Source organism: Prenolepis imparis, unplaced genomic scaffold, assembly GCF_030444845.1.
Source record: "Prenolepis imparis isolate NDT839.2.m4 unplaced genomic scaffold, iyPreImpa1.0 SCAF_5, whole genome shotgun sequence".
Taxonomy (NCBI): domain Eukaryota; kingdom Metazoa; phylum Arthropoda; class Insecta; order Hymenoptera; family Formicidae; genus Prenolepis; species Prenolepis imparis.
Window position 1 is genome coordinate 2,323,083 of NW_028141163.1, and position 24,964 is coordinate 2,348,046.

The 24,964-nt window shown below is 31.9% G+C and overlaps 8 protein-coding genes across 9 annotated transcripts; 5 read left to right on the forward strand and 3 right to left on the reverse strand.

Annotated features, from left to right (window-relative positions):
- Positions 1–1,020: 1,020 nt before the first annotated feature.
- Positions 1,021–2,586, forward strand: Spt4 (Transcription elongation factor subunit spt4). Its single transcript, XM_083038057.1, has 4 exons — positions 1,021–1,292; positions 1,404–1,510; positions 1,797–1,852; positions 2,333–2,586. Exons 1-4 carry the CDS (start codon positions 1,224–1,226, stop codon positions 2,449–2,451), a joined length of 351 nt encoding a protein of 116 aa, XP_082894183.1. The 5' UTR covers positions 1,021–1,223; the 3' UTR covers positions 2,452–2,586.
- A 96-nt stretch (positions 2,587–2,682) lies between these two features.
- LOC145936155 (uncharacterized) lies at positions 2,683–6,113 on the reverse strand. Its single transcript, XM_083038056.1, has 6 exons — positions 4,503–6,113; positions 3,957–4,350; positions 3,706–3,869; positions 3,476–3,617; positions 3,253–3,395; positions 2,683–3,139 (listed from the first exon to the last, which is right to left on the reverse strand). Exons 1-6 carry the CDS (start codon positions 5,622–5,624, stop codon positions 2,921–2,923), a joined length of 2,184 nt encoding a protein of 727 aa, XP_082894182.1. The 5' UTR covers positions 5,625–6,113; the 3' UTR covers positions 2,683–2,920.
- A 499-nt stretch (positions 6,114–6,612) lies between these two features.
- On the forward strand, positions 6,613–7,249 carry Mago (mago, exon junction complex subunit). The gene has a single exon (XM_083037906.1). It carries the CDS (start codon positions 6,726–6,728, stop codon positions 7,164–7,166), a length of 441 nt encoding a protein of 146 aa, XP_082894032.1. The 5' UTR covers positions 6,613–6,725; the 3' UTR covers positions 7,167–7,249.
- A 126-nt stretch (positions 7,250–7,375) lies between these two features.
- LOC145936034 (uncharacterized) lies at positions 7,376–9,655 on the forward strand. The gene is made up of 2 exons (XM_083037905.1): positions 7,376–7,531; positions 7,913–9,655. The coding sequence occupies exons 1-2, from the start codon at positions 7,403–7,405 to the stop codon at positions 8,264–8,266; spliced, it is 483 nt and encodes a 160-aa protein (XP_082894031.1). The 5' UTR covers positions 7,376–7,402; the 3' UTR covers positions 8,267–9,655.
- Positions 9,656–10,052: 397 nt separating this feature from the next.
- On the reverse strand, positions 10,053–15,658 carry LOC145936033 (lysophospholipase D GDPD1). Of its 2 annotated transcripts, XM_083037903.1 has the most exons (7): positions 15,352–15,658; positions 15,070–15,112; positions 13,333–13,514; positions 13,040–13,260; positions 11,927–12,060; positions 11,722–11,839; positions 10,053–11,631 (listed from the first exon to the last, which is right to left on the reverse strand). In XM_083037903.1, the coding sequence occupies exons 1-7, from the start codon at positions 15,473–15,475 to the stop codon at positions 11,506–11,508; spliced, it is 948 nt and encodes a 315-aa protein (XP_082894029.1). In that variant the 5' UTR covers positions 15,476–15,658; the 3' UTR covers positions 10,053–11,505. The 2 variants fall into 2 exon arrangements, with proteins under 2 accessions (XP_082894029.1, XP_082894030.1); XM_083037904.1 differs by lacking the exon at positions 15,070–15,112.
- A 450-nt stretch (positions 15,659–16,108) lies between these two features.
- Etl1 (SWI/SNF-related, matrix-associated actin-dependent regulator of chromatin, subfamily a, containing DEAD/H box 1) lies at positions 16,109–21,035 on the forward strand. The gene is made up of 12 exons (XM_083037946.1): positions 16,109–16,374; positions 16,818–16,999; positions 17,293–17,483; positions 17,646–17,874; positions 18,040–18,373; positions 18,445–18,719; positions 18,795–18,932; positions 19,058–19,375; positions 19,461–19,762; positions 19,838–20,050; positions 20,171–20,277; positions 20,357–21,035. The coding sequence occupies exons 1-12, from the start codon at positions 16,278–16,280 to the stop codon at positions 20,497–20,499; spliced, it is 2,529 nt and encodes an 842-aa protein (XP_082894072.1). The 5' UTR covers positions 16,109–16,277; the 3' UTR covers positions 20,500–21,035.
- Positions 20,616–24,885, reverse strand: Nup54 (nuclear pore complex protein Nup54). The gene is made up of 5 exons (XM_083037947.1): positions 24,688–24,885; positions 22,639–23,160; positions 21,654–22,558; positions 21,341–21,568; positions 20,616–21,262 (listed from the first exon to the last, which is right to left on the reverse strand). Exons 1-5 carry the CDS (start codon positions 24,785–24,787, stop codon positions 21,140–21,142), a joined length of 1,878 nt encoding a protein of 625 aa, XP_082894073.1. The 5' UTR covers positions 24,788–24,885; the 3' UTR covers positions 20,616–21,139.
- Positions 24,088–24,728, forward strand: LOC145936070 (uncharacterized). The gene is made up of 2 exons (XM_083037948.1): positions 24,088–24,509; positions 24,604–24,728. Exon 1 carries the CDS (start codon positions 24,088–24,090, stop codon positions 24,484–24,486), a length of 399 nt encoding a protein of 132 aa, XP_082894074.1. The 3' UTR covers positions 24,487–24,509; positions 24,604–24,728.
- Positions 24,886–24,964: the final 79 nt, after the last annotated feature.

Consider the following 24,964-nt stretch of genomic DNA (forward strand, 5'->3'; position numbering starts at 1 on the left):
TCTGTAATTAATGTACTATTAAAATGTATAATCGATGAATTTTTGGCTCGTCTTAAAATATTAGAAATCGATTTTTTTTTGACGCGGACCCTGTGCGACGCATCCTTATTTTATGTTTATCGTTAAAAAATTTGTACGCTGGTGTCTGCATGGTACCAAAAGATTCTGTAATCAATGTACTATTAAAATATATAATCGATGAATTTTTGGCTCGTCTTAAAATATTAGAAATTGGTACTTTTTTGGCGCGGACCCTGTGCGACGCATCCTTATTTTATGTTTATCATATTAAAAAATTTGTACGCTGGTGTCTGAATGGTACCAAAAGATGAAAAGATAAATATTATAATTATTGTATATTATGTAATTAACGTACAAGCTTTGGATCGAGAATGCGCTACGAATAATTCGAAACATCATTCTATCTTTGTTCCATATTAGTAGCACATTCTCGACCGCAGCTTATATTGTATAGTTGAAGGAAATAAATGGCGCGCGCGAAGCGCGCGCTTTGTAGTGTTCTAGTCAGTCTAAAAAGCTAATTGTAAATACAGGTAAAATAAATAAATGGCGATTTTCCTTTTGTTTTGTCGTATATACGACAATAATATAAACTCTTTACTAAAAGGTTACGGTTATATAAAACAATCGCGCGCGCATTCTTAAAATTTTCTAATATTTATTTCGTTTATATATTCATATTAATTTGCATTTCTAATGTAGAACAGAAAATGAAATGTAAATAAACAAATATCGTACCTTATTCGTTATTTATTTTTGTCAAGATGAGACTGTATTCCATAATATATTACACTGACACTATATACATTACACACATATGAATGAAAATTTATAATAATATATAAATAATTTTCCAATATACTTGCAGTCCATCGATGCGTTCTTCGACATGATATTAGTTTCGAGTAGTCTCTTTGGTCTCTGATTAATCGAATCAATCGATTAATCGAATCTATCGCTCAATCGATCAATTGCTTCGAAACTTTTGTAGAGCTAAGAGCAACGCCCAAAAAGACCAAACCTAACCTTACCTAATCATAACCACCGCAACTATCTAACCTTTTTATACAACGTAGCGTCTTGTAAATTTTAGAAAGATTTCGTACTTGAGTGATTACAAAACGGTTCAAGCTAAACTTCTTCACATTTGTAAATAATTATAAATAAAATTGTATTATATATTACGATATATAAGAATAATAATGTCCATGGAGACCGTACCGAAAGATTTGCGTGGATTAAGAGCATGTTTGGTATGCTCCTTAATTAAGGTATTTTATCTCAAGTGTTGCGTCCAATAATCAATTCTTCAACTAAGCCGATACGTACAGAGTTTATTTATATTTTCGAAATAATTGCATTTGTAATTTTGCTTCAAACAGACCTTTGACCAATTCGAGTTTGACGGATGTGACAACTGCGACGAGTTTCTTCGTATGAAGAACAATAAGGATAATGTTTTCGATTGTACGAGTTCCAACTTTGACGGGTAATACGCAATAATACATATACAATTGCTTAGAGTAATTTTTTAAACGCATATAGTAGTATATTTCTGTGAATATTTAACATCATCGGCATAAGTTTTTTTTATTTGCAAAGAATACAAAGAAAAATTATTAAAGATATGTATACAAAAAAATTGATTATAAATTATAATATATAATTTAAGTATATAAATTAACAATATACAACTTAATAAATAATTCTATTGTAAAAGATAAAGTGACAATTTTAATACAATTTATTTTCTCTGTTTACACTTTGTTTTCTAGAATGATCGCTGCAATGAGTCCAGAAGATAGCTGGGTGTCCAAATGGCAAAGGATAAGTAAGTGGATTTTGAAAATGATATTAGTTAAGAGTAACTAATATCTTCTATAATTGTACTTTTTATATTACATACTTTTTTTATTTTATCTCAAGAAACTTTTTTAAAAGTTCTATTTCAAAGTTGCATAATAAAATAAAAATATCACTGATATATATATAAGTCTCACTACATATATAATACATGTTTATAAGTTATTTATATAATATATATTTCTCTCTATAGATACTTTAATAAATATATTTATTTCTGAGATTTTAACTTAAATGTATAATACATTTATCCACATATATTTTATTCTTATATGTAAATGTCGATATATATTTATCAAGGAACATATTTATCTGCGTACATACAACTCTTTCTTACAGTCAAAATTTAGTTAAATAGAATGATGCACAGTCGTCTTTTAGGAATTGAAGTTTCCTACCTAATTTCTTCAATTATGGCCAACATTGATAGAGATTCTATTTGCTTCAGATCGTTTTACCAAAGGTGTTTACGCTATATCAGTATCAGGACGGTTACCAGCTGGTGTCATTAGAGAAATGAAAAGCAGAGGAATAGTATATAGGCCACGCGATACGAGTCAACGTTAAGTGTTCATTAGAATAATTATAAGAAATTTTGTATGTGTAAAATAATATAATAAATTAAAATCCTTTTGTAATGCTGCATTAATTGTGTGAAATGCATTATCCATCATTATGTTAAAATAAATATATAAATATATTTGTATACTCTTAAATATATAAATGTAATTCTCTTTATATGTCATTGTACATATGTTAAGAATTTTTTGAAAATATAAGAACTTAATAAATAATTGGCATAAACATTAAGTATCTTTTTTTTTACTTATGCACATGTAGATGATTTTATTAGATTAATTAAAATTTTATTTACTTTTAGAGATCTACTTTTATCTCTACTTTTAGAGATTATTTTTAATATTAATTCTTGAATTTGAATTTACGAATTTTCTATTAATAAGATATGTATGTGAAATGTGTATTCTTAATCTAAATTAGAAAATGTCGCATCTGTGTGCAGATTGGCATTTTTTTTTTAAATGTGGCTTCCTGGACATATATTTGGTTGATAAAGTAAAGAATATCGCATTACCGGCAACTGATTGTTTACGCAATTAAGCCACAAATTCGCGCATGTTACGTGATAATTATTATCATTATAAATAACTCGACCACTTGTAATAACTGTTAAACACAGGGAACAAGACACACATTCTCTCTGATGCAACGGCCAAGCTGGTAGCTCAGTGACAATCTGAAATATACAAATAGATATTCTATATAAATTTGATACAAATGGATATTCTATAATAATAGTAAAAAGTATATATAGATAAAAACATTAACATTTATATTATCAATACTTACTGGTATATTAGCGTAAAAAGGTTCCATTTCAGCCCAGATCCGATCAATATCCACCAAAAGATCATCAAATCCAATAATGTTTATGTCCAACTCTTTGTATGAAAAATTAACACGTCTACAAACAGCTGCAACTTCAGCTAATTCTAAAAACAAATTATTATATGTCTTATGTGTGTGAATAGTGATATATTGTATATTTTTAAAAATTTAATAAAACACTTACGGCAAAGAAAGTTATATCCTTGGGCTGAATTTAAAACTTCCTGCAAAACTAATTCTGATGTTATATTGGTAAATATGTTGGCTGCAACTTGTAGCAGTAAAACACAACTTTCCATATATTGTTTCCATTCCCAATACATAGTCTGTAATAGAGAAGTACTTGATAAAATATGATCAAATCAATATTCCTTTTACATTTTAACATTTTAATATTTCGATTACAGTGTGTACCTGCTGTGTAGCTTCTACAACTTGATCTTCCTCTATGTTTGAAGGTAAAAATGATTTAAGATCTAAGCTAGGCACAGATCCTGATCGTGGCAGTGCTTCGGATGGACCACTAATCAACTCTACACTATTTATCGAAATAGCATCCTCTTTCTGAACATTCTTTCCTAAGAATAATATACTACTTGATTTAAATGAAATGAGACGCAAGCAAAAATAAAATTGCAGCATGTGTTGTGAAAAAATGCACTAACCTGATTCTACCAATTGTGCTTCAATTCCGTCATCGAGTTTTAAATTATTAAACGACTCAGATACTTCAGATATGAAGTTCGGATCTACTAAATTATTGTTGTCAGCACTAGAGTACGCTTTACTAAACTCAAAATCTGCAAATATATTGTTAAAGCTCTCAGTATCTGAAGTATCTGATATGTTCGTGGGATGATTAGCAGGTGGTTGTTCCGCAGACATAAATTCTCCGAATTCGTCGGCCGGAGATTGATTATTAAAAGTTATATCTAAACTTGCATCATTCACAACAGACGTTTCCTGAACTAATGCACGCAATGCACTGTATTTATCTTCGCTTTGTTGCAAGCTCATTAAATCTTGTTGAACAGAATTAGACATATCTACTGTGACAGCCTACAGATAAATTTACACACATATATATATATTATATATATATTATATGTATATATATAAAAGCAAAAAATATATATTAACTTTCAACTTATATATAAATATATAAAGATGTATATTTGCTACAATTATGTTTAATTGACATATTTATTTACCTTTGGTATTAAGTCCACTTTAGGCAGTATCTCTTTATCGTTGCTAAGAGATATAGGCTCTATTACACTTGCCAGACTGGTAAAACTGTCATTGTAATCCTTAGGCGAATCGTTATTTCTGATCACAGTGTCTTTGAGTATTACTGTTTTCGACTGATTCTTTACTCCGCATTTAGGAAATAGATCCAATGAAGCCTCTATCGTGGACTGATCCTTACTTTGATATTGTAAACTTGCGAGTGTACGAATTTGAGTATTAATATGTACAGTTTTAGTTCCAGGAGCAGCTTTCTTGACTTTGTCGACTGTCTTCTTCACTCCTAGATTGTGATTAGCGAGTCTGCTGCCAATTGCGGAACCTTGTTTACTATCCCAGATAGGTGTGGCAGAGACACTAGAGATTGGTGCACTTTGAAACTCGGTAAATTCATCGCAGGACTCGTCAAAGGATGATGTAGGTGGAACATCGGTTTGAATACGCGGAGTTTGTTTTAGATCTTTCGACAGGTTGTTGAAACTATTTGGGACTGCACCAGACATTAGAGTCTTGCTATCGGAACATGATAATTTTCCAGGTATATTGTTCGAGAAGAGTATACTTGCATCAGACACGTGAGCTCTACCTTTAGCTTTTCCCTTAACATCAGGAATATACTTTCCCTCTACACTATTGAACTCGTCATTGCCATAATACTGAAGTTTCTGCATGTTTGTCTGTGCGCTGGGTTGCAAATTCATCAAACATTCTATGTTTAAGTACGGCGTAGGCGGGAAAGGAAGTAAATGCAGTATGTCGAGACTGTTGAAGGTGTAAGAGGTCTGCGCAGCAGCGACTAGAGCCAGCACGACGTACAGCTCTTGCTCGGTCAGCTGTCCAGCGTACTTCTGGTTGGCCAAACTCCATATGTGACCCAGCACCTCCGTGGGCAGCTGGCTGGTGAGCAGCAGCGGAAATACCTTGTTGGTGTCGACCAGCAGTTCGGCCTGCATCCCATTCGACCTGACACGATCATCCCGCACCGCCTCCCACACCATCTTGTAAACAGGCGGCAAGGTGGTCGAGTTGGTCCACAGCCAACTCGGCAGCTGATTCAGTCTCTTGTTCGTGTGGCTCTTATTCATGTTTGCGAGGAATCAGGAATCACGCCGCTACGAATCACGTCGAGGATAACGTAAACTCATCGAGCTCGCGTAAGAGGTCATTCTGGGTCAGCTGAACTACCTGACGTGTACATTATTAACATCGAAGACAATGTCGAAGGTCCATTTAAGGTCGAGGTCGCGAAGAAGAATTTATAGCGTGAATATCATTTTTTCTTTCTGCTGATGCAAACAAAAAGTGTACATACACAATTCAACCTCTACGTCAACTGACACGATTGACGTCAACTTCATCTGTCGTCTGTCGTCCCCGCCCTCAGATGAGGGTTAGATATTGTCAGATCGGGTCCAAATGTTCGTTCATCGTAATCGTTATTTAAAAAGTTTAACTATACCTTTTATCAAATAATTTTAAATCATGTAACTTTGAATCTGACATTTAATCCTCCGCACCTGTCAAACGTTTAAAAATACTGTAGACAAAGGAAACGTAAGAAATAGGTGTAATTGTACGCGCTATATTTTGAAAGACCAATGACAACCAATGACGCTTCGAGACGGCGCTTCGGTTCAACAATATGGCTTAGCCAATAGGAGCCCGCCGTTCGATCGCGTAAATAAAAACGTCGCCGAACGATATATTAGAAATGGACTTACGCTGGGTCCACAATAGGTGATTTAAGCCCTAAGCCTTAAGAAATTGATCAATCGCAGTCAAGTATGAGGAGAAAACTCGACTGTGATTGGTCAATTTCTTAAGGCTTAGGACTTAAATTACCTATTGTGGACCCAGCGTTAAGCCTAGTCTACAATAGAGTCGTAAGGTCGTAAACGTAAGAAATTGACCAATCACAGTCGATTATTCTCCTCGAATTCAACTGTGATTGGTCAATTTCTTACGTTTACGACCTTACGACTCTATTGTAGACTAGCCCTTAGGGCTTAAATCACCTATTGTGGACCCAGCCTTAAGATGATCTTAAATATAAGATCGGACTATGAATACCGGCCTTAATGTTTGGTTACGGCAGACCGGGCAGACGACGATTGTCATCGACGATCGAGACACCTCGTACCGAGAAAGCGTTGTTGAGACCCGAAGCTGAATAATCGCGGTCCAGGATGTCGACGGACTTTTACATACGCTATTACGTCGGTCACAAGGGCAAGTTCGGACACGAGTTTTTGGAATTTGAGTTCCGGCCGGATGGCAAACTGCGTTATGCCAACAACTCCAACTACAAGAACGACACGATGATCCGCAAAGAGGCGTACGTGCACCAGTGCGTGATGGAGGAGCTGAAGCGGATCATCCAGGACTCGGAGATCATGCAGGAGGACGACTCGCTGTGGCCGCAGCCGGACCGAGTCGGCCGACAGGAGCTGGAGATCGTGATCGGCGACGAGCACATATCGTTCACCACGTCCAAGACCGGCTCCCTCCTGGACGTCAATCAGTCACGGGACCCGGAGGGATTGCGTTGCTTCTACTACCTCGTACAGGATCTCAAATGTCTCGTGTTCTCTCTCATAGGGCTGCATTTCAAGATCAAGCCTATATAAGATCCCCGAACCTCGCGTCCAGATCCTATAATTGTAACGACTCTTTTCTATTCCAATAAAGTATAATATAATGTTTACTTGTACTTTGTGTTTTTTATTTATTTACGACCATCAACGAATTTGCGAGAGAGATTAAATGAACATATAATTAAATGTATTAATAATTTTTTAATTTGACCTTAGGGCGGAATAAAATGAGATAGATATATATACATTTAGAAGTTGGATAGAAAGTGATGATAAACAAAAGTGCAAGAAGTTCAGCTCGCGAAGAATTAACCTCTTATCCGAGAAAAACGCGTTCCTTTCCCGCTAAAGTAATCGGCAAATGGATAGATATATTATTGACATATACATACACCGAGGTGAGATATCGTGAAATATAATTTCAAATGAATGATAATTGCACGCGTATATGTGCTATTGTTGTAGCACGTGACAACAATGCATTGTGCATCATGTAGCATATGTCATTATTCCATTATAATCTTGTATAGCAAGTATTTTGTTGCATATATATATTTTTTAACCTTCATAAAAGGTCTATAAATATATAAATAATACTTATAATAAATATATCCTAATATAAATTCGTCTGAAAAAGCAATTTCTCCTAAAAATAAAAATTTGTCGAGATAAATTTTTTATTTTTTATATGATAAATTTCAAATAACTTAATAATTTTATTTCAGAAAATGGAATACATATAGACATATTTCGTTAATTTCGAGCAATCTTAATTGCAGATACAAGACAGCTGCAAGATGTCGAGATATCCTGCCAGGCAAGGTACGATAAACAATATTAACGATCAGGATCGTAGAACTCAAACCGACTCCATCCATGGAAGATTTCGTTCGGATTTTTATGTTTATTGTGACGATTGCAAGAACATGATTGAACCAAACAAAGTCGCTATAGAAAAGCACTATGAAAATAAATTACATCCCTCGAACAAAACTTGCAGCTATTGCAAAGGCAAAGTATTTATATATCAAAAGATAGCAAATGGTATTGTTGATGGCCAAAGTTATACATTTCATAGATGCAAGCACAATTGTTTTCCAGAAGAAAAGAGCACAGATGATGAATCATCATGAATCTCTTTATAACTTCCTCTTGTCTAAGTTTTCTGAATTCAGAATCTTTAATGAAACTGTTTCTAAAAGATCTGTATAAGTTAGATATTAGATAATTTGATAACTCTATACACAATATGAATATTAGAAAATATAGCTATTTAACATTATTTACATATTTATATTTTTAAAATAACATTTATTGTTATTTAATTCAACATTTCTCATACATTATACATTTCAAATGTGTTTTGTATAGAATAGACACAAAAAATTTAGGAGATATTCTGCATAAATTTATTAATTTCTCCTTTTGAATATGATATGTAAAAAAAGTATAATTTTATAAAAGCAAAATGTAAAAGATGTAATCTTTTATATATAATTTTATATTTTGTTTACACATACATAAATTATTTGTAAATTTATGTATTCTACATTGATATGCATCTTTATATAGAAAGTATACAATTAAAAACATAAAAAGTTATAATGGTTGTTTTTAAAAATTTTGTAAAAATGTAATATATATATATGCATATCTATAGAGGGAGAATTTTTTTACAGAATATACCACTTAAATATAATTTATAGCAACAATTATTATGTATACACAATTTCATATTTTAATAAAATAAATTAAAAAATATTAAAAGATATAACTACATATATATATATATATATATATATATATATATATATGATTTCTGGATTTTATATTCATAAGTTTAACGTAAAATTATTGTTTTTACATGCGCATGTAATCTTTTTAAAGATGTTACTTTTAGAAATTTTAGAAAATTGCGATGGATATAAAAAAAACTTATTACTAAATATATATATATATATATATATATATATATATATATATATAAAGAAAACAGTTTTCTTATTTATTATAGAATGAAAACTTATATTTTAAACTTTGAGCTTACAAATACACAAAAATCGATTTCAAGTACAAAGGTACATGAATTTGTACATAGTTTATTTTTCTATAATTAACATTCATTGTAAAACATTTCCGACATTTTAATTACACATTATAGAACTCTGATTATTTAATAGAAGCAATTTTTAACAAAATTTTTTTATTATATCACTTATTTAACCTCTTTCATTGTATGAAGTACAATTCGTAAAGTCAAATACAGACAATTTACTTAAATACATACAGCATTCCTTTCTCTTTTTGATACCTACATATATACGTGCATAAATTTAATAACATTTATACACAGTCACATTTCATATGCTCTTTTTTATTAAAATTTGAAGAAATAAATAAACTTATACCCAGGATTTATATATTTAGCATAAATAAAAGATTATATATTTAGCATAAATAAAAGATTATTGTGCTATTTAAAGACAAAAAATATTAGGTTTGTAAGTATAATAATTGTATAGTATATCTTCAAAGATTTGATACAACATAATTTCAATAAATTAAAATTACTAACTAAAAATAAATATATGTATATTACATGAATTTATATGATCCTGTCCTATTAAACAGAATATAATGTGTATATCATCGATCTTTCTTATTTTTTAGTCATAAATACTGATATCCTTCGCATCTCTTTGGTATTTCTTTGTTTATATACGCTGTTATTTTTTTATCTTTTTATCTGAATATGTATATTGCATACATATATAATGGCACATATACACACAGATCTTTTATAAAAGAAATCTAGTTGTATAAATTATATATAATACATACAAGTTAGAAAAGATGTGTTATCATTATACTTTTTATAAATGTGTGCGATGAGCTTCAGTAAATATGTTATTAACATAATATTTTTAATGTGTATATTCCTTCTACATTTAAAGGATTAGAAAAGTACATATATCCAACATATAGATATCCATATAGACAATTATATCAATTATATTAGCTGTAAAATGCCCTGTATGCAAACACATGATGTAGCTTTGTTTCAGGAATAGATTGATTCAAAGAAACTGATAAGTCCTGAAATATGTCCTACATACACTGACTTGTAGAATGTTAATACTGGTATCATACTGTAACTATCAAACATACCATACTCATCAAATACAGAATTTGCAAGTGTACATAAATTTATATCTTTATTTAATAGGACTCTAGTCACATATGATAGGGCTTTCAATTTCAATTTCTCAATAATATGAGACTGACACTACTTTTTATCACATTCATTTTACGAAAAGGGAATTCCTTATATCACACCCATATATACTAAGGACATATCACGATCAGCATAGCTCGATTTTTCTTTTCTCATACATAAAAAATTTTTTTTTTTTTTTTTTTCATGAAAATGTTAAAAATTATTTAACAAATGCACCATAGATCAGACTATTTGTTATTTCAAACCTTTGAATGCTGGGTTAAGCTAACACTGGCCCCAGAGAGATATATATTAATCAATAGATATTTTGTACTAAAAATTGGGATATGCACGCACGCACGCATATTGTTTCCTCACAATAATTTTATAAATGTGAAAAGGGAGATATCGTAAAAAGTTTTGATGAAGAAATTCTTTCATCAGATTACAAAATATTAACTTGTCAGATTATGAGGAGACAAAGCATGCCTATCCCATAAATAAATAAAGATATTCCAATATACGGAATCTGAGACCATAATAAATAGATTTATACAAATTATATACAAGTGCGTATATATGACTGTATTACATACTATAAAAAAATCTCAATTAAATTAAATTATTAATCACAAACTGTCGCTTAATTACTCATTGTGCTCAAAATATTGATCAATATTGATAATCAATATATTAGTTTAGGCTTCTAAATTAATTATAATTTAATTTTAAAAAAGCCTGATTACGCTTCATCAATAAAAAAAACTGAGAAGATGGATAAATTAGAGATTTGCGAGGCCAGAGCAATCTTATTCCGTGAATGGACGCTTGCATGATTGATGTAACAATAATATAGTAAACTACAGTGCGTGTGCAATATATTGTATATGTAATTTCACTAATGAATCGATTTGTACGGACTGTCGCAATTCTGGCAAAATTTGTTCGAGTTGGCATTTATACACAGAACATAAGCAAATAGTTCTGCTTTGCTTATAAAAAATATACTACTTTGTCCTTTCCGTATAATATAGATTATATATCTTCACACACATTATGTGGCAGATATCTCTTTATAGACATAAATAACTTTGCGAATTCCCTCAACAGTTCGTGTTATCTGATGTATAACCTTTAAAAATGTAACCATGCACTTCATTCCATTGTATGGTTCTTTAAAAATAATTTTAATTTTGTTGGATAATCTGTCATAACACCAGTTGCTCCTAACTCAAACGCTTTCTTGAATTCTTCATCTTTGTTCAAAACCCAAAAGTAAACCTATACATAGATATGTATAATAAACTCAATAGTGTTAAAAAGTTGTAATTAAGTGTATAATATAGTATTAATTGTAATGCGTATACTTACATGTATGCCTCGTGCTCTTAGATGATTAAATAAGCACGGCCTCATTAATAGCAAATTCATTGTACGTACTACAAATTTTTCCAATGGTAAAAATGTCGGACTTGGCCCGCCTTTGCGCCTAGAATAAAAACATAACAGATGTAATTCGTTTGTGTATCATAACTCCATTGTAATTATAAGGAAATATAGTGAAATTATAAATTACCGTAAATAGATTGAAGGTAAGAAAATTTCAAGATGTGTTTCCTTTAGTGGTACAAACGGCAGCAAACCAGTATACATGAGGAATATCAACATTGTCACACGTTGCATTGAAAATAACAGATTTACATTTGGATTCTATAATAAAACATCGAGATTATTAAGAACAAAATCAACAATCTATAAAAAAAACATTCTATTCAATTTTTTATACTTTAAAAAATAAATTATTAGGCTTTATCAGATCGCAATTTCTTCTGATAACACTATATAATGTAACAAATATGTCTATGACAAATTAAATGTATCAATTTGCTCATGAGTGAGTGTCTGTGAAGTTGGCACGACATTTTACGAATTTTTAAAAAATAGTAAGAGTTCTTATAGCACTTTTCATAGTTCTACAGTTCCTGATAAAAAATTAAAAAGAGTTCCGCATTTTTTTATATTAAAAAATCAAAATTGAAAAAATGTGCTAACTTCGCGAATCTAGCACGACACCTTCCCTCTAAAGTACTAAAACGCGTTGAATAATATTATTTTTGGAAAGAGTTCCCGATAGTTCTACGCAAGATTAGCATATATATGCAATTTCAGATCGACGGAAAATACTACGGAAAATCATCAGCACGACACATTTTCACTAAATGTCGTGCTGGACGTAGATATTAAAAATCGATTAAAAATTATTAATTGATGAATATCGATCTGAAATTGCATATATATGCTGAACTTGTGCAGAACTATCGGGAACTCTTCCCGAAAATGATATTATTCAACGCGTTTTAGTACTTTAGAGGGAAGGTGTCGTGCTAGATTCGTGAAGTTAGCACATTTTTTCAATTTTGATTTTTTAATATAAAAAATGCGGAACTTTTTTTAATTTTTATCAGGAACTGTAGAACTATGAAAAGTGCTATAAGAACTCTTACTATTTTTTTAAAATTCGTAAAATGTCGTGCCAACTTCACAGACACCATGAGTGAGACATGTGTAACAAATATCTTATCCTGAAAACTAAGTAAAAATTATCAAGTTTTTTATAAAATATTATCCACATTTTTTCAAAGATATATTGAATTAAATTTTAAAAGTTTGATAGATTTGTGTATCATACCATTTTATAACATTTCTGTGTGACCTCATCACTAAAGTTTCCCCAAACTGTATATTCTTCTCTATTGTATTGTTTTATAAGATTAGAAACTTTTGATATAAGCCGATCGTCATTGATTTTAATATCAATATTAATAGGGATAGTGGGAAATGCCTCAAAGACTTCTCGTAACAAGGCAAATCGTCGATCTTCTTCCCTCGCAGACCCAACATACTCCACATCTGTTCAACTACAGCTTTTAAATACTTTTGTTCAAAGGTATAATTATTTCTTAAAATAATAAATAACAATACCTGGCTCAAAATCAATTGGTAACCGTTGCTTTAAGAGTGGCAAATCTTTGTAATCCAATTCAGAGATATTTTTATTTACACCAGTGCTGCGTGAAAGATTGTGATCGTGAGAGACTACTACTTCACCATCTCTTGTAAGATGACAATCTAATTCCAACATTTGGGTTCCAATAGCCACTGCTCTGTAATTGTAAGTAAAAATGTTAATATCCTGTTGCAAGCATATGCAAGTTTTGTTGTGTTATTATTAAATTATTAATACACTTTCAAATAAATATAAGTATCAATCAATAATTAATCAAATAAATAGCTAAATCATAAGTGTTCTTATGCAGTTTTATTGCAGTTAAAATAATTTAATAATACACATAAAAAGCTGCAGAAATAAACATTAATTCAAATATATTATAGTATATTTGGTGCTATTATAAAAATATGTATTTCAAGTAACTTAACTTTTTTAATACTTACAACTATCAATTTTATCCTATATATTTAATAACATATTTGATATAAATCAATGTTAATATAATTCTTATTTTCTGTATGTCTAATTTTTTGTTTAATGTTAATATTAATATTGCATAATAATGTTAGAAACAATTACTAGAGTTCACAATGCATTTCTTGATTTTAAAATGTAAGAGTTGTGTACCAAATAGATTGTTTGTATATATGTGTTTGTGTATAAATAAAAAAAAAATATATATATACAGTGTTGGATAATATCTAGATACATTTTGTATATCTGAGCTGGTATCTGAGATATATTCGAATTGAAATATCTGTATCTCTGTATCTAAATACAAAACATAGTATCTAATTGCTTTTCTCAGATACATTTTTAGATACATTTTCACATATTTTTTGGAATTGACAACTCTTTAAAGTTTTAAAAAATCAAGACCACATAGAAACAGCTGACAATGTTATCGACATTATTCTCTATTTGTTAGATAAGCAAACAGATTGCATCAACATATCGCACGTTTTCCTCGTATGAAACATTTGTTTTTAAGTTCAAAGTTTAACAGAATTATATATTGTCATCAACACCGGTTGAGCAACTATTTTGCATTGGTGATTAAATTGTTTCGCACAGAAATAGTTTGAGTGATAATATCTTTGACACATTTTTGATGAGTTAAGACTAATGAATAAAGTCGTAAAGAAAAAATATTAATATATAAAAGATTTATTCAGTATATCTTGCATATTTATCATTATTATGATAAAATATAATTTAAAAGTATCTGATATGTATCTAGATACATGTTTTCACATGTATCTGTATCGAGATTCATTTTAAATGTATCTTACTGTATATATTATTATTATCACTATATATATATACATATATATATCTTGTGTATATAATTCTATTTTTATTGCATTACTATTATATTCTATATACAAATTTTTATATTATTTAGTTGTGCAAAACAAACTTTTAACGAGGATATAAAATCATCAATGTTAGATCATAAAAAAATTAAACATGGGAACAAAAGATTTTTAATTTTTTTATATCTCTGTTATATCAATATACGAAATATGTAAATTTTGGATAAAAAATTATTTACAAGAACGTCAAAATACGTATCTGGTGGATAATAATAAGAGATCACTATTATTCACAACTGGCAACAATCATGATGAAAATTCTCGCAGTTCTTAGATATATCATAAGCACACAAGAGAGACAGAGTCTCGAGTAAACAATATATTTTAACTAACCGTCTAAATGCGCACATCGTGTTCTCATAGCTCTCGCCCGCTCCTAAAAGGGTTCACACACAGCATAAAATTAATGAGATTGCACAGAGAGAGAGAGGACACTCATACGCGCGTCACACATATCGAAAAGAATGATCGCACGCGAGAAGAGATCCGACAAGGTAAACAAAGGGGGATGGGAGAGGAGAAGAAGGGGGGAGGAGGAGGAGGAGGAGGAGGAGGAGGAGGAGGAGGAGGAGGAGGAGGAGAAGAAGAAGAGAGAAGGAAATGACGACGACTCACCGCCCCGATGGCTGATATGCTGGCACAGAAACTTCACCCTCTTTTTCTTGTGTAACAGGGTGGGATACTTGAACAGTATCACCGAGGTGAGCATGTAGCCTCCGATCAACGTGTACAGCAACATTCTTTCTCGTTCGCGCTCGTTTTCTCTCACTCCGGCCCGCGTACAAATCTTATCTTATCCGCCGTCGAATGACATATCAGACATATCGAATGCACCTGACCGCGCGCGGCCAAACAATAGACACAAATAAACGGATGGAGCAGACGACGTCGGGCGCGAGAGAGCGAGACCCCGAATGATGCATTCTCGAGAAGCTCCGCGCGAGTTTGCGAAAAGAGCTGCGCCTGCGCACTTTTCGCGCGGCTTTTTCCTCTCTTCTTCGCGATCGGCCAATCGAAAAACGCGATAGCCTTTTTTTACTAATAAATGATTAGAGAGAAAGGGAAGTAAGCATCTTTCGAGAAAGAAAGAAAAAAGTTTAATATCGACCTGTAGATAATTTCTCTCTCTATATATATGCTCAAATGTCACTGCTCGATTCGAAATGTAAAAGAAGAAAAATAAAATTGCGTAATTTAATTTTAAAGAAATCCTCCTTTCGCGTAAGAAAATTGAACTCGGCTGTGTTATTTTCTAACAACTTTGTGAGAAGATTATTTATGATAATTTATGATAATTTATGATAATTGAAGTGTTTTGAGAAAATGTTAAAGAAATGTCATATGAAAATCAGGCATTAATATAATGGCGCGCGCGCGCGCGCGTTACTTTACACGTCTACGTTCTACATATATTTCTACGTAGAGCTCGACGCGTTCTATCTCTACATAGCGGTTCCGAATGCACCTGCCATACGTCTTTATTCTTGAAAGTTCCTTTATAAAAATGCGCTCTCGTCAGCGTCCCTTGCACGGTTGACGCGATGTCCGAGTCGAATTCGCCTAAAACGGACACCAGCAGTTCCAGCCTCCTGCGGCAATTTCGCTTTCAAAAAAAACAAACGAAAGCAATAAACATGTGTAAGATCTTCTCGCGCACGTCTCTTGTTTCTTTATCCAGTTAATCGAATGCAACCGGTATGATGCGCGTATCCTTTGGATTTGTCCTTTGGATTCTTTGTCACGTTTCTGCAAATGATAACACTCTCGGAACACGTGTGAAACGTCAATTTATTCCGATTTAGCGGTTCGATTATTTAAAAATTAATAATTTTGACTCGAATAATTTATATTGAATAATTTTCAATTTGTATATTTATCTATTATAAATTATAAACTTGTTATATAAATTTATAATAACACCGTGACGAGAAAATGACATCTAATTTGTGTGATACAGTTTTTCATTTCGTATAAATATAAATTAATTTTATTTATCATTTTTAACAAGAGAATTATATATATATAATATATAAATATATATAAATCTATGTATATTATTATTTTTTTAAATTTTATTTTAGCTGACGATGACAGTAATTTGGTAAGTCCTGATATACAAGTACGCCGTAAACCTGTAAATCGCATTGAGGATAGTGACAGTGATATTGGTAGTCCAGCTAAGCCAAGTGTAGACTGTAATGCCAAAGGTAAAGAAAACAAGTTAAAGTACCTGACAGCTTTGTATCCACAGAATGATGTATTGGTAAGTATATTCATTTTAGATAATTTATTTGATAATTCACCTAATTATATTTTATTTATTTTTTTTATATTACATGTAAACTTTTATTTTTTTTATTAGATACAGATAAATCTTCTTTCTGTCTTTAAAATACAAGCTAAATTAAACTTGATTAAAGCATAAATAGTGTAACAGTAAAATGTTAAATTATTTATTAATAGCAAAAAAATATAATTTTTAATATGCAGCATAATTTTTAATATATCTTTACTAATATATACATATATATAATAATTATATAATTTCTTTTTTAGCATATAGAGGAAGTACTTAGTAGTACCAATTGGAATGTCGAAGAGGCTGAAGAGAAACTCAAAAATAATAAAAAAAGGAGTTTGCAGGGATCTGCAAAAACTAGTAAAAAGAAAAGAAGAAAATTGAATGTAGATGAAGATGTAGATATTGATTCAGATGAAGGAAATTATAAAGACAAAGTATTCAATAGGTACATAATTTTACAATACCTGTTATTCACAATTATATCTGTTCTTTTTTTATTCATAATTAACTATTTTATTCACACACACACACACATATATATATATATATATATATATATATATATATATATATATAAAGTGCTAAGATAAATACCATTTTTTTATAGTGACGAAGACTCGGACATAGAGATATCTAATGAGCTCACAGGTGATAAAAAGTCAGTTCTAGAGTTTATGCAAACTGCTATGACTTCAGAGTTACTTCTCATGTCCCAATGTTCTCAGAAGCGGGCTAATGCTATTGTAGAAGTAAGACCATTTACAGATTGGAGAGACTTAGTGAATAAATTCCAAAATACAAAATACTTGGACACAGAATTATTAAATGCAGCTCAGGTAAATTTCTATCAAAAATAGATGTATGTATACATTTTAACAGCATTTAATTTTTAACTTCTTAAGATATAAAAAGTATTTTTTGTATATAAAATTTTGTAAAAAGTGACATGTGTTTGGTTATTATTAATTTTTTAATCCATTTTATTTTTAATATATTCAAAGGTATTATTATCTACACGTCATGTGGTGGAGAATCTATTGAAAAAATGCCTTCGTTTGTCCACTAATATGGAAAAAGCTGTGGCTGCTGGTGTGTCAGCTATAACACAACAGCCAAAAACATTATCATCAGATTTAACATTAGCTCCATACCAAATGGTTGGCTTAAATTGGCTAGCCGTTATGCATGCACAGAATGTAAATGGTATATTAGCTGATGAAATGGGTCTAGGAAAGACGATACAAGTGATAGCATTTCTAACATATCTGAAAGAAGCTCGTCTTCTCAATGAAATGGACGGACCTCATTTAATTGTTGTTCCCAGTTCAACTATGGGTAATGTGTTTTACAATGTTTAATAGTAATTTAAAAATAGGCTCTTATCATATATATATATTTTTTTATAGAAAATTGGTGGAATGAGTTAGAAAAATGGTCACCCGACTTGAAAGTCGTACAATATTACGGCTCTCAAGAAGAACGAAAAGATATGCGAATGGGTTGGCGAAACGGTGACCTCGATGATGTTGACATTTTGTTAACTACATACAATTTAATTTGTAGTACTCCAGAGGAGCGTAGATTATTTCGCGTTATGGGGCTTAACTATGTAATTTTTGATGAAGCTCATATGCTCAAAAACATGAGCACTGTTAGATACGAAAATCTTGTTAGAATTAACGTACGTATATTTATTTTATATGTACATGTGATTAAGAAAATCTTTTTTGTAACAAAATTTTAATTGCTTTTAAAGGCTAAACATCGGATTTTATTGACCGGTACACCTCTACAAAATAATTTATTGGAATTAATGTCTTTGTTGATATTCGTAATGCCTTCACTGTTTGCTGGCAAGCAAGCAGATATAAAAAGCTTATTCTCCAAAAATCCTGTAAGTCATTAATTAATTATTAAAAATATGTCACAGACATATAATCACATTATACATATATATATATATATTTTTTTTTTTTTACTATGTTATTGTAATTCATGTATTTGAAAATAAATTTTCAGAAAGGCGATAAAAAGGATAGAGAACAGCCACTGTTCGAAAGAGAACAAATTAAGAATGCAAAAGAAATTATGCAACCATTTGTCCTTCGGCGACTTAAAACTCAAGTTTTAAGTGATTTGCCTCATAAAAAAGACGAAATCATACGATGCGCATTAATTGAGAAACAGCAAAGTATGTATAACAAATTAGTCGCACAATTTTCAGCAGAGGCTAGTGGAATTGATGGCGTGAATGGAATTGGTATGATGATGCAATTTAGAAAGCTTGCCAATCATCCCCTTCTCATACGCGATTATTACGATGAGAAAAAACTTAAAGTAATTATTATTTTTATATGATTAAAAAAAGATCTACTTTTGTTTCTTTAATCCGTTTCTAATTTATATCAATGCATCATATTAGGCTATAGCAAACAGATTGGTGAAAGAACCAGGTTACAAACAGAAAAATCCAGAGTATGTCTTTGAAGAGCTGATCTGGACATCTGATTACCAAGTAAATCAATTAACACGTATGTACAAAGGTATAGCTGGCTTTGGTCTGCCCCAGGAGCTTATTCCTCAAGCTGGTAAATTAAAAGAATTGGACAAGTTGCTACCAGAATTGAAAAGAGATGATCATAGAGTGCTCATCTTTAGCCAATTTACTATGATGTTAGACATACTAGAAGAATACTTGACTATTAGGGGACACACATTCTTAAGGTTTGCAATAATTACAAGATTTTAATTGCATGTTAATCTCAATTTGATTATTAATAAATTTAACATTCAAATTAGGCTAGATGGTAGTACACCTGTGACTGAAAGACAGACTCTTATAAATGAATACACACAAGATTCAAGTATATTCATATTTTTGCTATCTACACGAGCCGGTGGTTTGGGGATCAATTTAACAGCTGCTGATACAGTTATAATTCACGATATAGATTTCAATCCTTACAACGACAAGCAAGCAGAAGATCGATGTCATCGTGTTGGGCAAAATAAGTATGTATCATTATATACGATCAGAGTACATTTAAGTTGGAAAAAATATATATTTATTATTATATATAAAACGAATTTATAATTAAATTAATTAAAACAATTCTAAATTTTTCTTTACAGACCGGTTACAATAATTAGATTATTAAGTGAAGGCACAATAGAGGAAAGCATGTATGAGATAGCGCAAGAAAAATTGCAACTTGAACAACAAATTACTGGAAATGAAGGTGAGTGCAAGATATATAAGTGCATAAGCGTTTCATCTTAATTGCAAAAAATATTAACAAGATGCATTTCTACTCACAGAAAATGATAATACAGATAAGAAATCTGTTTTAAAATTACTAAAAATGACCATAGGTCAGGATGCTCACAATAAATCTTTATCATCAACGAAAAATACCTGTAAAGCATTTGATGTAATAGCAAATAATGAAAATTGTAAATAGCTTATTACTCTATTTGTATTTAAATAGTCATAATTTTGATATATTCCAATTGTATTTATACTGAAAATGTCAAATCATCATAAACACGTACAGGGATAATAATATTTTATAAAATATCCAATTTTTTACTTATTTAATCTGATAGATTCAGAAAGTATAAAATCATGATACTTATGTAACACTAAATTTGTAGATTTTCTATTTATAATACACACTGTAGAATGTTCTTCGTGATTTTGTATATCTATTAAATCGTTCTTTTTGTATTATTTATCGATACAATGCATTTTTTATCCTGTTAGGAGTATGCTTTACACATATTCTTTTATTTGCATTGTATTTTACAAAATATAAAAATATGCAGAATGTGAAATAAAGTAAGAAACATGTTAAACAATACAATTTTCTGTATAAGCAGGCAAAAATCATAAACTGACAAAATTTATTAAATAAACAAAATTCGTCAACATTAAAGTACAAAAAAATTGTAGAATTTGCGTATAAATGAAATAAATATGGCACAATTTTGTGAAAGATATTTTAATTTATATATTAATCATATTCCCGATAATGTTGATAATGTTAATTCTTATCTGTAAGGAAGGCATGTGAAAAAGTTTTTTATTATACATTACAATCCTCAGGATATACTTTGGCTCATTAAAAGATCCGACATTCCGTCTTTGATAATTTTTAAGCTTTCTAAATCGGTATTTATTGTTGCAATAAGTTGCGCCATGCCCTGTTGTTCCATACTCAGGTACTAAAATGATAGAAAAAACAATTGTCTCTAGACTATTCGATAATATCCTATTTTGAAAATAAAAAAACATTCTCTTACCGCTTTAATATCATCCTGTGCTATAGGGTCCATTGAATATCTCTCCTGATTTTGAATATCGATATGCCGCCTCATTCTAAGCTGGGAGAGCATCTCGCTAATTCTACCTTTATATTGTGTCGGAGCACTGATTTGCGAATGCATCGCTTCAAATCTGCGCGTTAAAACTTCTTCTTCCGGTTGCAAGGACAATCCAACTTTGCGTGTAGTTTCTTGTCGAACTAGCACCTTTAAGTAGAATTTAGGCGTTAAATAGGCAAAAACGTGATACATGATTATACAATTAATGAACAATAATTAACCGTCATTATACCTGCAGAACTCGATGTTGAAGTTCCAATAATGTACGTCTATGTTCCTTGAGCCGAGCCTGCGTAGCTGTATGCTGTCTCTGCAAGCCCTGTATTTTTTCCGCTGCCATATCTAAGAACGCTCTGTGTCTAGCAGTCTCCTCTTCTTGGCATTTCAATCTGTGTTTAACTTGTTGAAAACCAATCATAGGAACTGGGATATACAGTTCTGGATTGGGATTGTCCAATTGCGCTTGCTTCCATAATCTGGCATCGATAGCGCAAGGTGGATTATCTAGGTACTCTTTCAGCTGCGACGGATCGAGTTTCATCAGTGGAAATATATCTTCAACCCCATTCTGTAGCAGCTGTTGCTTTTGCATCATCTGCGACAGATACGCGACCAATTCGTTGGCAGGAATTTTTCTGTAGCCAGTAATTCCTTTTTCCGATACATATATTGTCACTTGACTCTTATTCTCTCCCGTAGATTTAATATTGTCAATAGTTACTGTTAGATTGGACCTATTCCCCAGCAAACCACTCAGAAATACAATTAATTGTTGTTTGCCATCCTGTACGTCTTTTTCTTTTTTATTGAAGCACAACACCACTAAACCATCATTGTTGTCAGCATCAGGTATACGGCTATACCCGATGGCTTTGAATCTGCACAACGAATTTTCCTGAGTAAGATCTATAGGTGGGGCATTTACGGAATAATAAGCCTTTCCTGTACCCCATAATGCTTGAATGAGATTCCACCTGGCAATAGTATTGTCTCGCTCGTCGTTGTATAATTGACAATTGAACACAGCATTATAGAGAGCTTCCGAAACACTATTTGCAGGTGGCTGTTGTTGTTGTTGTTGCTGCTGCTGTTGTTGCTGTTGAGGTTGTGTCAATCCAGTACCAAATCCAGTGAATCCTATTTATATGCATACAAATGTACATATTAGTGAAAATATTGTAGCATCAAGAGTATCGATCTATGATAAAATAAATCACCTGTTCCAAATCCACCAAATCCAGGAGCACTACTGGTGGTGGCTGGTTTACTTCCAAATGCACCAAAACCTGTAGATGCACCGAAACCGGTTGACGGGGTACTTGTAGTACCGAATCCACCAAATAAGCTAGGGGCAGATGTAGTAGTGGTTGTGCCAAATCCACCGAAACTTCCAAAACTCAATGACGATGTTGTCGTCGCTGTTCCAAATCCACCGAAGCCGGTTGCGGGGGCTGGGGTACTGCCAAAAGTCGAAGTTGTACCAAATCCAGTGGTTGCGGAGGAAGCGGGAGTACTCCCAAAAGCTGGCGCTGAACCAAAGGCACTGGTCGATGCGGTACCAAATGTAGGAGCAGATCCAAAACCTGTGGTCGACGTACCGCCGAATCCTGTAGCCGCTGGAGTACCAAATCCCGTTCCAGTACCAAATCCTGTAGTCTGAGTCGATGGAGAACCAAACAAACTTGGCGTTGAAGTAGTCGGTGTACTAAATCCGAATGAGGGTGTCCCAAATCCTGCCACTTAAAAATTTCAACATACATTAGTGCGCTTTCAGCAAAAGCAGATTTAAAAAAATTTATTTGTAACTTAAATTATAAAAAAAATTATAAATATTAATTTTCCATTTGGCTATATATGTATAAAATAATATATCAAAATTGTATTGATGTATTTAAATTTATACAATCTGATAAATTTGAATAACTATACCAGTGAGCACACAGTATGATATTATCTGAATTTTAAATATAACAATAAATATCAAATCCATCTTCTTTTGTTTGATATGAAGTTGGATAAAACATGTCAATGTATAAAAGGTATTTGCTTTTATTTGTTACTTATTTTATGGCAACAATTTTAAATATAACACATATACATTGAAAGATATTGTATGGACATATTTAATTCTATCCCTATTATAATATAAATATCTAATAAAATTTCAATATACAAAAATTCAACAGTCAATCACATAATATACACAGTTACATAAAAAATATTAAATAAAGAATGACATTTCTAAGTCATCAGAATGAAATACAGGTAAATATTTAACGGCAAAAAAGTAAGCTATCGTACGAGACAAAATTAGAAATATAATTCAAGTCCATTCTTTTACTTTATAAATAAAATATAATTTATGTATATTAATGTAATGTGCATTTTTAAAAATCATTAACAGACTAGTTTCTATGCACAACTAGCGCGCGATTCGTTTAAGATAGGTTCTGTATCCAGCACCAATATCATCTTTCGTCGCATTAAATCAGCACAAGACTCTTCCACTCAAATTTCAAACGAACTTGGCACTACGGATGTAGCAATTGAGGTATATATATATATATATATATATATATATAATAATACAATTTTTCTCTATTTATAACGTTATATTGTGATAATTCAATCCAATTATCTTTATACAGGATGCAACCGCAGAAATTATGATTACGACACTTGGGAAGATACCAAATGAAATGTATTATTTGGAGGATACAACTTCCAATAGCAAAACTGCTGTTTACAATACCGAGTTGCACACGACACTTGACAACAGTCAAACTACGCTGGCTCCAATCGAAACTGTGAAATCTGACGAATACACAGAACGTTCGACGCTGCTACTTATTTTGCTGACTGCGCTCTTGATCATCCTATTCATGTGCTGCATCACCGCGTGCATAATCGCGAGATCCAGAAGCAGACACGCTTTCTTCATGAAGAGGAGCGACATGGAGTGCGATCCGGAATGCAGCGGCGTGAGTCAGCCCTTGCTAGGTTTAGACAGGGTGAACAAGACTTCCGATACCACCAGGACCAGCGATAATTCCAGGAAGAACTGAGAAGAGGACTTCTCCCTCTCGAGGTTATCCGCGTTAATGTTTACGTAGACGTTACAGAATGTTAGAAAAATAACTGTCATAAAATATTAATGTCATTATTACTTTTATATTCGACAGAGAGGCGAGGAGAACATTTTCGCGAAAGAGAAGAGACGAGAAACTGCGAACTTTTACAATTCGAATGTAACCATGACAGCTTACCAGGTTTAACCGGCGTCGCCGTGGAAGCCGGCGTGGTGCCGAAAGCGAACGAGGGTGCGGGCGTTGACGTGGACGTTCCGAAGCCGCTGCCGAACGACATCTCGGGGATCGTCGCGATTTGAATAATAAACACAGGTTAAAACAACGACAACGCGTCGCGTCGTCGACGACGGGCCGCGAGCTGCAACATGGCCGCCTCACGTGTGACGTGTGAGGAGCAAGAGTCGTGTTCGAGAATCTACCGCGTCGAATAAAACACGTTTGCTTCGACCAATCG